At 36.5% G+C, this 15015-nt stretch overlaps 1 protein-coding gene across 2 annotated transcripts in view; it reads left to right on the forward strand.

Moving 5' to 3' along the window:
* The window catches only part of TMEM168 (transmembrane protein 168), a 53336-nt gene that overhangs the window by 4858 nt on the left and 33463 nt on the right, over positions 1–15015 (forward strand). For both annotated transcript variants that reach the window (XM_027838741.1, XM_027838742.1), the window contains exon 2: positions 3766–5019. In XM_027838741.1, coding sequence (XP_027694542.1) covers positions 3892–5019 — 1128 coding nt within the window. In that variant the 5' untranslated portion in view covers positions 3766–3891. The remainder of the gene's footprint in view (positions 1–3765; positions 5020–15015) is intronic.

Genomic DNA, 15015 nt, shown 5'->3' on the forward strand with positions numbered 1-15015 from the left:
CCAAGTGGCTGAACCAGGATCTGAACTCAAAACCTCTGGTTCCAAATCTAGTAGTCTTTCCAGTACACTATACTGTGTGCAAAAGGGCATTGGTAATATATTATAGTCTAAGCTTAATATAAATTTCTCCATTGCCCTTTGGTTAGCCTGCAATTTTTATTCTTTGGAAATTATGATACTCTGTGATTTCAAGCCACATAGCATTATTGAAAGAATGCTGCTGTCCAAAAAATGAATTTTGATTCAGGGGAAGCCTGGAGTCATTGAAGGTTCTATACAGTTTCCCAAATTGAATCCAGTCCATTACTGACCTCCTATTCTATTTCAAGTTCAATTCACTGTCCATCTGCCGTGTCTGTGAAAGACATGTACTGATGGACCAGCTAAGTTCATCCAATTGTATATAATAAGCACTCTTCATCTACTTGTTTTTTCCTTCATGGATTATTAGGCCAAACTTTTAAGTGGTTGTAAATGTCATGTTGAGGACCCTATAATGTTCTAAGGTTTGAGATAAATCAGCAGTGTCATCTTTAAAACAAGAGTATCTGATGGGCAGCTAGGTGGCGCAGTGGATGGCGCACCAGCCCTGGAGTCAGGAGGACATGCATTGAAATCTGGCCTCAGACACTTGACATTTGTTAGCTGTGTGACCCTGGACAAATCATTTAACCCAATTGCCTAGCCAAAAAAAACAAAACAAAACAAAAACCAAGAGTGTCTGGAGAACTTCGCCATATATATGCACGTGTAATGTGTGTGCATTTGTGCATTTTTGGTCTGGACCTGTGATTTTGTTGATGTAGGGAACTTCTAGAGAAGAAGCCCTCTACCAATGAAAACTGAAGCATGCTCTACAACATATAATCTTAGTGACTTGACCGGGTCCACTCAGTGTTAAGTGATTTGCCCAGGGTCACACAGCCAAATATGATTAAGAGGCCAGATGTGAACACAAGTCTTACTGACTCCAAGGACAGCTCTGTCCACTGTACTATAGTACTTCTCATATTTGTTGCTATAAATCAAAGAAAATTAGAGCTATTTCATTGTGTTTTCATTTCTTATCTGTCAAGAAAAAGAATGAATCATTAATATATAATTAGGGGATTATTTCAAGTAGTATGGTTAGAAAACTAAAAGAGCTCAACTAATTTTATTAATGAAACAAATAAAATGGCAACTTTTAGATAAATATTTAGCTCTTAAAATCTTAATTTAACATACGAAAGCAAAGTAACTAGAGGATGATTATTTGAGAGACATTTGCAATTCCTTCTTGGACAAGTTTGTCATTTCCATGAATGTTTTATAGCTGGCATCCAAAGATGACAGATGAGACCAATCCAGGCTTAACAGATTATGTCACATGGTGGGCACATTTCTCTCGGCCAAATGGCTAACTTTAGATTGCTAATTACATGATGACCTGCTGTTTCTTTTTTTGTGTCCATCTTATTAGAGAATTTCAGATATGCTGATCATAAACTAGGTTCTTGAAGGATTTCCCCCCTTAAACTTTTAACTGATGGGGTCTCTGTAGGTTTATTGTCACCATAAGCCAAAGAACTATCCTGTTAATCATCAGTCTGTTCCTGTGAAACAATCTTATAGTTTTTTTAATTGCTAACAGATGTTTAAATTATTTTTCAATCACCCATCCTAAGTTCACAGCTAACCAATTTGAATTATAGCTTATAAGACATTTCAGGTTATAACGTTTAGTTTTGTATTAGAAAAATTAATGATGATGATGCTGAAAATTCTTATTATTGGAAATAGAATATAAAGGCTTTTATAGCAGAAATGATTTAGGCAGCCTGGAGCCATTGCCACAGAGTTGTTCATTTAAAATTGGATACTGGTTTTAGTGATTGAAGAAGATTGTTGTGGTAAAGTCAGAATTGTAAAGATAGTTATGGAAAAAATTTATGGAATGAGTAGGTTTAATATATTAAAACTTCATTTTTTGTGTTTTTGTTCATTTAAAATCTCATTTTAAGAGTCTACAATTGCACGGCATTTGAGAGACCTCATGAAAACAATGTAGGGCGATTTTAAGTAAGAAGAGCTGCTATTAATATAAAATGTTTCAATTAAAAAAACTTTCAATCATTTGTGAAATTAGAAGTAATAATTGATGTCCGTCTTTCCTTAAAAACTTTGTTCTGTTTCATAGCTGTAAATGGTACCTTAACCTAGGGAAACTGACTTGCAGGTATATACTGTTGATTCTAGGGAGTACCAGATATTAGAAGTATGAGTGGATAGGTGAGGGCAATTCATTACCACTACAGGTAAAAAAAATTTACAGCTTATGCTAATGATAAGTGTCAGTAACTTAATAATGTACATACAGGTAGAACTTTTTATTTAAATAAAATTGGCAAAGGTGGCAAAGTGAAGTCAGAAAGAGCCTAGTTGAAATCCAGCATTAGACACTTAATAGGTGTGTTATCCTTGGCAAGTCATTTAACTTCTGTCTTACTCATTTTTCTCATCTGTAAAATAGGGATAATAGCAACCTACCTCTTTGAGTTGTAAGTTTAAAAGAGAATAATATTTATAAAGGGCTTTTCAAACCTTAGAGCCATGTGCAAATAGCTACCACAGTAACAGTAGCTAACCTTCACATAGCACTTTAATAACTAATCTCTTTTTATTGATTACTGCCATATACCTCAGTACCTCAAGGCAGTAATTTGAAATTGGTAGGTGCTTGATGGAGTGTTGGACTTGGAGTCAGGAAGACTTATGTTCAGAACTTGCCTTAGACACTTCCAAATTGTGTGACCCTGGATGTAGGACTTAACTGCTGTTAGTACAGTTTCCTTATATGTAAAATGAGGATAACAGTAGCACCTACCTCATCACAGGGTTGTTGTGAGGACCAAATAGGAAAACGTATGCAAAGTGTTTTACAAACCTTAAAATTCTACATAAATGCTCACCATTATCATCAAGGATTGTGTTGTTCTGGATGCTCCCTCCATACCAATTTCAAATCCTTCTAATCCTTGATACGTGATCTTTGGGAGTCGCTGTGGTCAAAGAATTCATAATATTGCAGCCAACCTGCTGATGAGCTAGTCTAGTTCTCAGATGGCCTTTGAATGGACCTTACATGAATGAAGCCTTTCCCACTGTTCTCTAGAATCCCTGGTTTCTTTTAAAACTCAGCTTAAGTGGAACCTTCTACAAGGCCTTTCCTAGTTCTCCCAGCTACTAGTGCCTCCCCCTCCCCCATTGCCCCTTATTTATTTAATTATATACCTATTGTTTCTTCTGTTACAGCATAAACTCCTTCAGGGGAAGTATTATTACATTTTTGTATTTGTATCCTTAGAACCCAGCACAGTTCATGGCACATAGTAAATGCTGAATAAATGGTTGTTGATTTGGCACATAGTAAATGCTGAATAAATGGTTGTTAATTTGGCACATAGTAAATGCTGAATAAATCATTGTTGATTTATTGACCTTGCAGAATTTGTACTTTACTGTTACAGTCTTCAGGAGCTCAGGGTCATCTCCACACCCTGATAAGATATCAAGGTAGTACTTTGCTGGAGGAGAATACTAACATAAATTTAATAATATGTGTATGATATATGTATCTGCATATGATAGATATGCACAGATGCTAAAATCATGTTACAGGAGAAACAGCAATTCATTTTTACTTATGTTACATTATTTTGTACAATGTAAGAACTGCCTTGAAAATAAATTTAAAATTAATACAAATCTTTTTTTTTCTTTTAGGTCTCCAAAAAATAAGATTTCATCTGAGGAAATGGTGAAGTAGGAGCTTGCAGATGCCCTGGATTTCTTGGATGCAGTGCAAACAATTTTTATAGTGTGGAAAAAGAGCCTTAATTGCCAGTTTACATGTGTAGATCACTGCGTTACTGTATTAGTCATTGTCTCTATATGGCAATGACAAGACTGGAAGAAGTAAATAGAGAAGTGAACATGCATTCTTCAGTACGATATCTTGGCTACTTAGCCAGAATCAATTTATTAGTAGCAATATGCCTAGGTCTTTATGTAAGATGGGAAAAGACAGCAGATTCCCTAATTCTGGTCATCTTTATACTTGGCCTTTTTGTTCTTGGGATTGCCAGCATTCTCTATTATTATTTTTCAATGGAAGCAGCAAGTTTAAGCCTCTCCAACCTTTGGTTTGGATTCTTGCTTGGTCTCCTCTGTTTCTTAGATAATACACCTTTTAAAAAAGATGTAAAAGAAGAAGTGACTAAGTATTTACTTCTGACTTCCATAGTATTAAGGATATTATGTGCTTTGGTGGAGAGAATTTGTGGTTGTGTCCGTCACCGACCCACTTTACTGACCACAGTTGAATTCCTTGAGCTGGTTGGATTTGCCATTGCTAGTACCACTATGCTGGTGGAAAAATCTATGAGTGTCATCTTGCTTGTTGTAGGTTTGGCGATGCTGATTATTGATCTAAGAATGAAGTCATTCTTAGCAATTCCAAATTTGGTGATTTTTGGCGGCTTACTGTTTTTTTCTTCCTTGGAAACGCCTCAGAATCCAATTGCCTTTGCATGTTTTTTTATCTGTCTAATTACTGATCCCTTCCTTGACATCTATTTTAGTGGACTTTCAGTTACTGAAAGGTGGAAACCCTACTTGTATCGTGGAAGAATTTGTAGAAGATTTTCTGTCATTTCCATTGGCTTTATTGAGCTTATTTTTTTTATTCTTTCAGCGTTTAAGCTTGGGAACTCTTATCTCTGGTACTTTGTAATACCAGGGTTTTCGATTTTTGGAATTTTCTGGATTGTTTGCCATATTATTTTTCTTATAACTCTTTGGGGGTTCCATACCAAATTAAATGACTGTCATAAAGTCTATTATACTCACAGGGCAGATAATAATAGCCTTGATAGAGTAATGGCATCTAAAGGAATGCGGCATTTTTGCTTAATTTCAGAGCAACTAGTTTTCTTTAGTCTTCTTGCAACAGCAATTTTGGGTGCAGTATCCTGGCAGGTAAGTGAATATTTATCTATTTCCTCTTGTATAATTATGTTATTTTAACATGATATTTGATAAAATGATAGTTTCAGCAGTTTAATTTCAATAAAATAAGTATTAATCACCCACAAAAATTTGAAATTATAGAATTCCTGCCCTCAGTCTAGTAGGAAGCTATGATACATAAGCAAGTATAATAAATGATAACTTCATAAAAGAGGTATAAACTTAGTGATAGTCACTGAAGCAATCAGAGAATGTTTCCTGTAGAAGGTGATTTTTGAGTTCGGTAGGAATTCAGTAGTCAGAAAGGAGAGAGGAGCATATTGCACGGGTACATAGAGGGGAAAGTAGGGTTAAAGTATTCAGTTTGATTGGAATATATACTACATGGAAGGAAGTAGTATAAAATAAAGTTGAAAAGACAAGTTGGCACAACATTGCACTGGCCTTGAACAACAGCCTAAGGATTTTGAACTTTATTCAGTAGACACTAGGAAACCACTGAAGGGTTTTGATATAGTCTTCGGATACAATAAAGACTATTAGATTGTAGTGGGTAGAGTAGGAGTCAGGAAAGTTGCAGTCAGGCAATCTGGTCTTGAATCCTACCTCTAGCACTTTCCAAATATGTACCATCAGTAAGTCACTTACCCTAAGGCTTAGTTTCATTTGTAAAATGGGGTAGTGTATATATCTGCTTCATAGAATTGTGATACTCAAGTGAAGTCGTGTCAGTAAAAGCACTCTATGTATGCTAACATGCTATATAAATAGTAATTATTGTTATGATTAGTACTTTAATAATGTGAAGGATAGATTAAAGGAGAGTAGATTATGAAAGTAGTTACAAGGCTATTATAATAATCCAAGCAGGTAGTAATAACATACTAAGTTGATTGAGAATTGTAGAGTGAAAGTTTTCTGTGACCTAACTTTGGTCTTAGAATTGGAGGAGCAAATCTTGACAATGTTATTCAGCTTGTTTCTCAGCAAACAACAACCCATGTTATTCAAACTATATAAATGCCTTCTATTTGATTTTATTCCCCACATTCTTTAAAAGTTTGAGTGGGGGAAATACTATGATTCTTTCTTCTCTGGCCTACCACTTACCTTAATGTAATGTGACAGCAAATGTAATTTAGCTTGACCTATTGCCTCAGAAGGCCTGCTGGACTTTTCCCTGTAGTGGGACATTTCATTTCAATTCAGTACACATTAGGTACATGCTATGTGCTGCATTAGTTAGTCAGCAAGCACTTATTGAGTACTTACTGTCTGCCAGGCACTATACCATGGGCGAAAACACATTCTAATGGGAAAAGAAGGTAACATAAATTTCTACTCTATGCTGCTATACGTAGTGGTGTGTCAGAAACATTTGCTGTGGTGAAATATCAAGCCAGAATATAAGATCAGTTTGGTGATATATCATAGATACTCTTAAAGGAATTATTCTTTGTGTAGATGTTTGTTTCTCAATATGACTCATGATAAACTTCCAAATGGTCAGTCTGATGTTGCCCAGGAGGCCCTGGGATAACGCACTCCCATCATTAACAGAAAAAAATTCAAATTCATTTTTGGATGCAAGAGAAAATACCTTCCTTTAGTTTAGTTGGTTTACATACTTTCTGTCATGAAGTCTTTTCTGTATTAAGTGAGAAAAAGAAACAATTTAATTGAATAATTGAACAAACATTAAGTATCTGTTATGTTCTAGATTTTGTAGATAAAATGATGAAGAATAACAGACCAGTTCTGAGTCCTTTAGACTCCAGTAGAAGGTATAACTACAGGCATGCCTCAGAGATATTGTGGATTTGGTTCTATGCCACTGCAGTAAAGTGAATATGCAATAAAGCAAGTCACATGAATTTTTTGGTTTCCTGGTGCATATACAAGTTGTTTTTATACTGTACTATAGTCTATTAAGTGTGCAATAGTATTATGTCTAAAAAAACAGTATACATAACCTTAATTAAAAATACATTATTGCTAAAAAAAATGTTAACCATCATCTGAACCTTCAGCAAATCATAATCTTTTTTCTGGGAGAGGGTTTTTGTTGATGGTTGCTGACTGATCAGGGTACTAGTTGCTGAAGGTTGAGGTGGCTGGCAATTTCTTAAAATTAGACAGCAATGAAGTTTGCTGCATCAATTGACTCTTCCTTTCTCTTGAACACTTAGAGGCCATTGTAGGGTTATTAATTGGCCTAATTTTGATATTGTTGTGTCTCAGTAAATAAGGAAGCTGGAGGAGATGGAGAGAGATGGGGAATGAATGACCAGTCACAGGAGCAGTCAGAATACATACGTTTATTAAGTTCACCGTCTTATAAGAGCACGGTTTATGGCACTCCAAACAATTACAGTAGTAACATCAAAGATCACTGATCTCAGTAGATCACCATAATAAATAGAATAATGATAAAAATTTTTGAAATAATGTGAGAATTACCAAAATGTGACACAGAGGCATGATGTGAGCACATGCTGTTGGAAAAATGACACCAGTAGACTTGCTCAGTGCAGGGTTGCCACAAACCGTCAATTTATAAAAAATGGCAATATATGTAAAGCACAGTAAAGTGAAATGCAGTAAAAGGAGGTGTGCCTATATAATGTAAGTTAGAATGTGTTGTTTGCATAGGAGAAGCCTAAGAGCTTTGGGCTGGAAAGAGTAGCTCCTAGTAGGGAAAGGAGGGGGAACTGGTTCCAAATCTAGGGGAGACCATGTTTGCAATGTACAGAAGCAGGAGAGGACAAGATTATAAAGTAGTAAGTAAATAGTTCAGTTTGGCTGACTACATACAATCTGTAAAGAGGAGTTGAGGCCAAATTATGTAAGACTGAATGCCAGGATAAAGAGTTTGCATTTTGTTCTATAGCCAATGGGGAGGCCTCGGAAACTTTTTATACATGAGAGCCAAATAATCAGGCCTATGCATTAAGAAAATTATTTTTGGCAGCAGTGTGCAGGATTTATTGAAGAGAGGAAAGACTGGAAGTACAGAAAACAATGAGAAGGCTATTTTAAGAATGTTGGTTGGAGAGGTCATGAAGGCCTAAGCTAGGGTGGTAAGTGTGAAAGAGGGAATGGGCTAGTAAGTAGAATAAAAGGACATGACAACTGTTTTAAGAAAGGTGACAGGTTATTCAGCTAGGTAACTGAAAGAGTTATAGTATGTTAGCTCAGAGAAATTAGGAAGAGGGTGAGGTTACAGGGAAGAAAACAAGTTTAGTTTTGGATATGAGTTTGAGATGTCAGCAGGACATTCACATGTTCAGCTAACAGTTGGAAACTAGGGGCTCAGAGATAAGGAGGAAAGGAGATGTGGAAATAAATTTCAAATTCATTCACATAGAGGAGATTATTGAAGCCAAAATGGTAATTGAGTTTGAGAAGAGAGTATATAGAAAAGATGCCCATGGAGAGAGCTTTGGGGGATGCCCACACATACTTTGTGGGATGAAGGAGAAAAAGGAACCAGAGAAGAAAACTAGGGAGCAGTTAGATAGGAGAACCAGGAAGGAGGGTATTAATGATACCAAGGGAGGAGAGTATAAAGAATTTCCAGGGCAGAGGGTATGGTAGTAACATTGTCAACTATAGCCAGATATGTTTCATTAGTTAAACCTGGAAAAAATTAGTGACTTGTAAAGATCTGTGAGAGTTGTTCCTTCTTCCCCTAAGGAACCCCAGTTCTGGGCTTGTACTGACTAGATTTAGTTCTGGGAAAGTCTGACCTCTAAAAGAGGGCATCAGGCTATTCTTAAACTTTTGGGCTTCTTAGATTTACATTCCACAGTAGGAACCTAGAGAAATTCTCTAAAGCATAGCTTATTTCCATGGCTTCCCCAAAAGGGATTTATAAAATCCCTTCTAGAAAAGTACTCAATATAAAAAATAGATCATATATAAGACAACTTTCTATCTCCTCCACCACAAAGAAATGTTTACAACACAAAAGACTCTCGAGCACACATTGACAGGTACTTACAACATGAAACAGTAATCAATTTCCTAGAGAGGTTGATATTTAAAACATGAAAAACTTTATGGGACTGCTGAATATATATTTCACTTTAAATTCACATTTTAAACTCAGTGTAATCAAAACTAAACTTGTCACCTTTTTCTTCCCCTCCCCTCGCCCTTCCTAATTTTCCTGTTATTGTTCAGGGTATCACCATCTTCCAGGTCACTCATGCTTACAAACCTAGGTCTGTTTGTCTGTCTCTAGTCTTAAAAACATCTGTTGTTTCTGCCCCCTTCTCTCCTTTGACACTGTCACCACCCTGGTATAGGCTCTCATCACTTCATGCCTGGATTATTGCAGTAACCTGCCGGTTGCTCTCCCCCATCTCAAGTCTCTCCTCACTCCAGTCCATCTTCTACTCAGCTACCAGATTGATCTTCCTAAAGCATAGGTGTAATCATGTTACAAACACTAGCCCCTTTCAGTAAACTCCAGTGGCTTCCTTTTGCCTCCAGGATCAAATGTGAAATCCTCTGTTTGGCTTTTAAAGTCTTTCATTACTTGGCCCCTTCCTACTTTACCAGTCTTCTCATATCTTACTCCTCTCTTCATACTCTATGCTATCCAGTGACTCTGGTATCCTTGCTATTCCTCACACAAGATACTCCGTCTCTTTTTTTTGTTTTGTTTTGTTTTTTGTTTTTTGGTTAGGCAGTGGGGTTAAGTGACTTGCCCAGAGTCACACAGCTAGTGTTATGTGTCTGAGGCCGATTTTGAACTCGGGTCCTCCTGAATCCAGGGCCAGTGCTCTATCCACTGCGCCACCTCACTGCCCCAGGATACTCCATCTCTTGACTCTATGTATTTTCATTGACTATCCTTCACTCGTGGAATTATGTCTTCCTCCTGGCTTCCTTCAGGTCTCAGCTAACATCTGACTTTCTACAAGAAGCTTTTTCCAGTCCTTCTTAATTTTAGTGCTTTCCTTCTGAGACTACCCACAATTTGTGTGTGTTGTTTGTACATAGTTGTTTACATATTGTCTACACCATTAGACTATGAGTTCCTTGAGAGCAGGACTGGTTTTTGCCTGTCTTTGTATCCACAATACTCAGCACAGTGTCTGACATCTGCACTGTTGGAGCAAATCACAGAAGGCCCGTCATTTTTGGCAAGCCAGTGTATGGCTTGGCTTTTCATCTGTAGTATTCTCCTGGAAGTGGTAATTTTCTCCTCTAAGAAGTCCCTTCTGCTGGGAAACTTGTACCTCGACTCAGGTACAATCTCAGCTGATGAGATTGATGCCAAGACTAGGAGCATCCATCTCAGGATTCATATTGCCTGTACTCAAGGAAAGACAAAACAGAAGGGACTCCTAGGTTCATAAGATCCAGTATCATAGGTCATGTCCCCCTACCATGGAATTCAAAGGGAGAATGTGAAAAGTCCTAATGCTTGAGGGAGGTGGGAAATAGAGAAATATCCAACATAAGAGAGATTATTCTTCTTTAGTGGTGATAGCAACTCTTGTTTTAACTAAGTATTATTCACCAACTTAAGATCAAATTTCTCGCTTTCAGTTAAGTAGGACTAGAACTTGTTACTTTCCCCCAAACCAGTCAGTCCTGAAAGCTTCCTAAAGAAAGTGTCAGTGCTTTGCTTACAGTACACTTCCCAGACCTCTGGCATCTTTACTGATACTGGAAGGAGCTATATTGACAAAAGCTAGAATACTTAATATTCCAGGCAAAAATTGATGACAAAAGTAATTTTTTGTTTTAATTGAACTGATAGTAGGGAATTTGGAATTTGGAAACTCCCTCCATTCATTCAGATTGTCAGTTTACAGTGTCTGAGAATTACTAAGGGTGATGAGATATTGAATCTCCTGCTAGGATCACATAACCATCATGTGTCCCAATTTTAACTAAGAACTTTATTTCAAGGCAGCTACTCCACTTCTGAAGTCAAATCAAAGCAACAAGCATTTATTAATGCTGCTCTGTGCCAGGCCCTGTGCTAAGTGCTTGGGGACACAAAGAAAAGCAAAAACAGCCCCTGCTCTCAAAGTTGAAACAAAATTGTAAATAACTTTGTACAGATACGATATATGCAGCATAAATTGGAATTAATCTCAAAGGGAAGTCACTAAGTATTTTTGGGGGGGGGGGAGTTTTTAAAAATTTTTTATAATAAATTTATTTATTTTTAGTGTTCAACATTCACTTCCGTAACATTTTGAGTTCCAAATTTTCTCACCATCTCTCCCCTTCCCCCACCTCAAGATGGCATGTAAATTGATGCAGGCTCAACTTATACGTTCATACTAAGCCTATTTTCACACTAGTCATGTTGTAAAGAAGAATTAGAATCAGTGGGAAAAACCACAAGAAAGAAGAAACAAAAAAAAGAGAGAGAGAGCAAATAATATACTTTGATCTCCATTCAGACTCCATAGTTCTTTTTTTGAATGTGGACAGCATTTTCCATCATGAGTCTTTTGGAGTTGTCTTTGCATTGCTAAGAAGAGATAAGTCTATCAAAGTTAGTCATCACACAGTGTGGCTGTTGCTGTGTACAGTCTTCTCCTGGTTCTGCTCACTTCAGTCGGCATCAGTCCATGCAAGTCTTTCCAGGTTTTTTTGAAGGCATCCTGCTCATCATTTCTTATAGCACAATATTATTCCATTACATTCATATACTACAATTTGTTCGGCCATTCCCCAACTGATGGGCATCTCTTCAATTTCCAATTCTTTGTCTCCACAAAAAGAGCTGCTATAAACATTTTTGTACATGTAGGTCCTTTTCCCATTTGTATGATCTCTTTGGGATACAGACCTAGAAGTGGTATTGCCAGGTCAAAGGGCATGCACAGTTTTATAGCCCTTTGTACATAGTTCCAAATTGTTCTCCAGCATGGTTGGATCAATTCACCACTCCACCAACGATGCATTAGTGTTCCAATTTTCCTACATATCCAACATTTATCATTGTCCTGTTTTGTCATGTTAGCCAATCTGTTAGGTATGATGTGGTACCTCAGAGTTGTTTTGATTTGCATTTCTCTAATCAGTAGTGATTTAGAGCATTTTTTCATATGACTATAGACAGCTTTAATTTCTTCATCTGAAAACTGCCTACTCATATCCTTTGACCATTTATCAATTGGGGAATGACTTGTATTCTTATGAATTTTACTCAGTTCTCTATGTATTTCAGAAATGAGGCCTTTATCAGAGACACTGGTTGTAAAAATTCTTTCTCAGTTTTCTGCTTCCCTCCTAGTCTTGGTTGCATTGGCTTTGTTTGTGCAAAAACTTTTCAATTTAATGTAATCAAAATTATCCATTTTGCATTTCATAATGTTCTTTATCTCTTATCTGGTCATAAATTCTTCTTTTCTCCATAAATCTGACAGATAAACTATTCCTTGTTCTTCCAGTTTGCTTACAGTATCAGGGAAGTCACTAAAGGAGATGAAGAATAGCTTCTTGCAGAGAATAGGATTTTACCTGAGATGGAATTTGTAGGGCCTGGTCAGCTGTTAGAATGCTCTATCTTGGAAAAAGGGCTATCTGGCAGGGAACTTGGTGACACATCATTGAGACAACCTGTTTCTGGTGAGGTTTTCATACTGGCAGGGCAATTACCTGATATGGATCTACTAAAAGTCAACTCTTTACACAAGCATTTGTAAAAATAAAAAAATGGAAATAATGCTAATTAAATTAATATTCATATTTATGTGATATTTACAAATATGTAAATTGTGGAGAAGCCTAATTAACTATAACATGTGTTTTATATGATTGTAAGAATTTTCTGAAGGAGTAAGGTCAGGACCCTTTAAAAATTGTGGTACTAAAGTGGAAGGAGTCATTCACTTAGACTAGAATTCGTTAAGAACTACACCATCTGCCCACTGCTAGATACTGCCTCTTAAAAAGACAATTCAGATTTAGTAATTATAATGACCAATCCTGTCTGTCCCTGAGATTAGTTGAGGAAATTCATCTCCTATTTTGTGTTGGAGAGGTGAAGAACTCTGTATAAAATGTAAATATTGTCAGAGAGGGCACACTGTGTCAGTAGGTTTTGCTTTACTGGTCTTTTTTTTCCCCATTTGTTTCAAAGGGAGGCTCCTCGTGGTGGGGCGGCGGGGGGGAGGCATGTTTGGAAATTACTGATCCATAAAAAGGTTTAAATAAAAAATAATAAAAAGAATTCAGAGCCCACTAGGAAGAAAAGAGAAAATGCAGTAACTGAAGCTGAGTCAGTTGGGACAATTAGTGTTCGTGGGAGTAGTGTGAAGGAAGTTATTAGTACCTTTCTAAAAAGCAGCTGACTATGAGATAGAACAAAAGGGGTCGGAAGTTGTGAAAAGATTCTGGGATAGCTGGTGGTGGGAGAGCGATAAATATATATTTGGAGAATTGGTGTGGTAGCAGTTAACTTAGTGACAGAGTAATCCAGAAGCTTTTTCTTTTAACCCTTGCTCCAACTAGGCTATTTCATAGTTTATAAGTAGAAAATAGGAAGAATTTTTGTGCCAAATTAGCAGAATTTTTTAACCTTATGGAAAAAAAGTGAGTATATTGAAGGGTCTGTTCCTATTTCACTCAGTTTCCCATACCTAAAGTAAGCCTTTTCATTTCACAGGTACATTACCTAATCAAACAGGTATCAACATAGTACCAAAGCAGATTTTTTGTTTGTTTTTTTATGAACTTAACACCAAATAAGATGAGCATTTCTGTATAAAAAGAGTAGAGAAAAAGAATTATACATGAAACTGTCTTCTGTTCAGCTTGTTTTTCCTTTTAAGTATTAAATAAGTTTAACACAGGCATGGCATCTTTAGAGTACATGAAAAGCCAACATAGAACTTGTTCTTTAAATATGAATGAGTGATGAAAACATCTCAGAACTTCAAAAAGAAAAGCAAAGAAAGAGCCTATTTTAGAAAGATAATGCTGTTAATAATCCTGGTATATTGTAACTGAATTTTTTATAAAATAGCAATCTAAATTAGTTTAATCTTCTTAACTAGTGTCAAGACATTTCTCTTAAATGTTAATGAATAATTAATATTAGTAATGTGGACAAAGGAAATCTTCATTCATTAATCCTTGTCTCAATTTGAAGATGTTTCTGATGAGAGTATTGTCCAAGTGTTGCTGAGAAACTCACATAATATTCTTTCCATATTGAGTTTTATTTTGTTTTGTTTTAACTAGACTTCTGATATCACCAGTATAGAGAATTCCCCATGAGAACCCTCCTCTAACAATGGAGATCTAGCTGTACCTATTATACTGCTTTCAGTGTTGGAATTGCCTGGTGTACTGAGAGGTTAAGCAAGGCCATGCAATTAGTATGTATCATAGGAGGGACAGGAAGAAAGATCTTCCCAAGTCTGAGGCCAGCTTTCTATTTATTATGTGCCCAGCTATCTCTTTGCCATAATGGATACACATAAACCATCAGTAAGTTGACAGCTACAGTTACTCTTTGTATTATTTGTTGATTTTTATACCTTTTCCATTTGACCTCATGGATAACATGATCCCGTTTTAAATTCTACCACCAAATTCCCATTGCTGCATAACAGATAGGACAGTTTTCTTCCCAGAAACTAACATTACACAATACTTTTGAATTGCTTAAGTTTTCGTAGTACTTATGCCTATCTTATGTATCTTATTTGAATTTTCTGTTCTGAAGCTGTGAAGGTATCCATTCTGTGTATTTAAGAAAGTACTGTGAAAACCATAAAATCAAGTCAACAAGCATTTAAATGCATGTACTACCTACTACCCTTCCTACCTTTCCAATTTTCTTACACCTTAACTCCCCTTCACATACTCCAGTGACACTGACCTCCTGGCCATTCCTCAGACACAGCACTGCATCTCCTAACTCTAGGCATTTTTACCCCATGCTTAGAATGCTCTCTCTTCTCATCTTGGCCTCCTGGCTTCCCTGGCTTTCTTAAAGTTTCAACTGAAGTTCTACCTTCT

This window comes from Vombatus ursinus, unplaced genomic scaffold, assembly GCF_900497805.2.
Source record: "Vombatus ursinus unplaced genomic scaffold, bare-nosed wombat genome assembly UNPS02014830.1, whole genome shotgun sequence".
NCBI classification, from domain to species: domain Eukaryota; kingdom Metazoa; phylum Chordata; class Mammalia; order Diprotodontia; family Vombatidae; genus Vombatus; species Vombatus ursinus.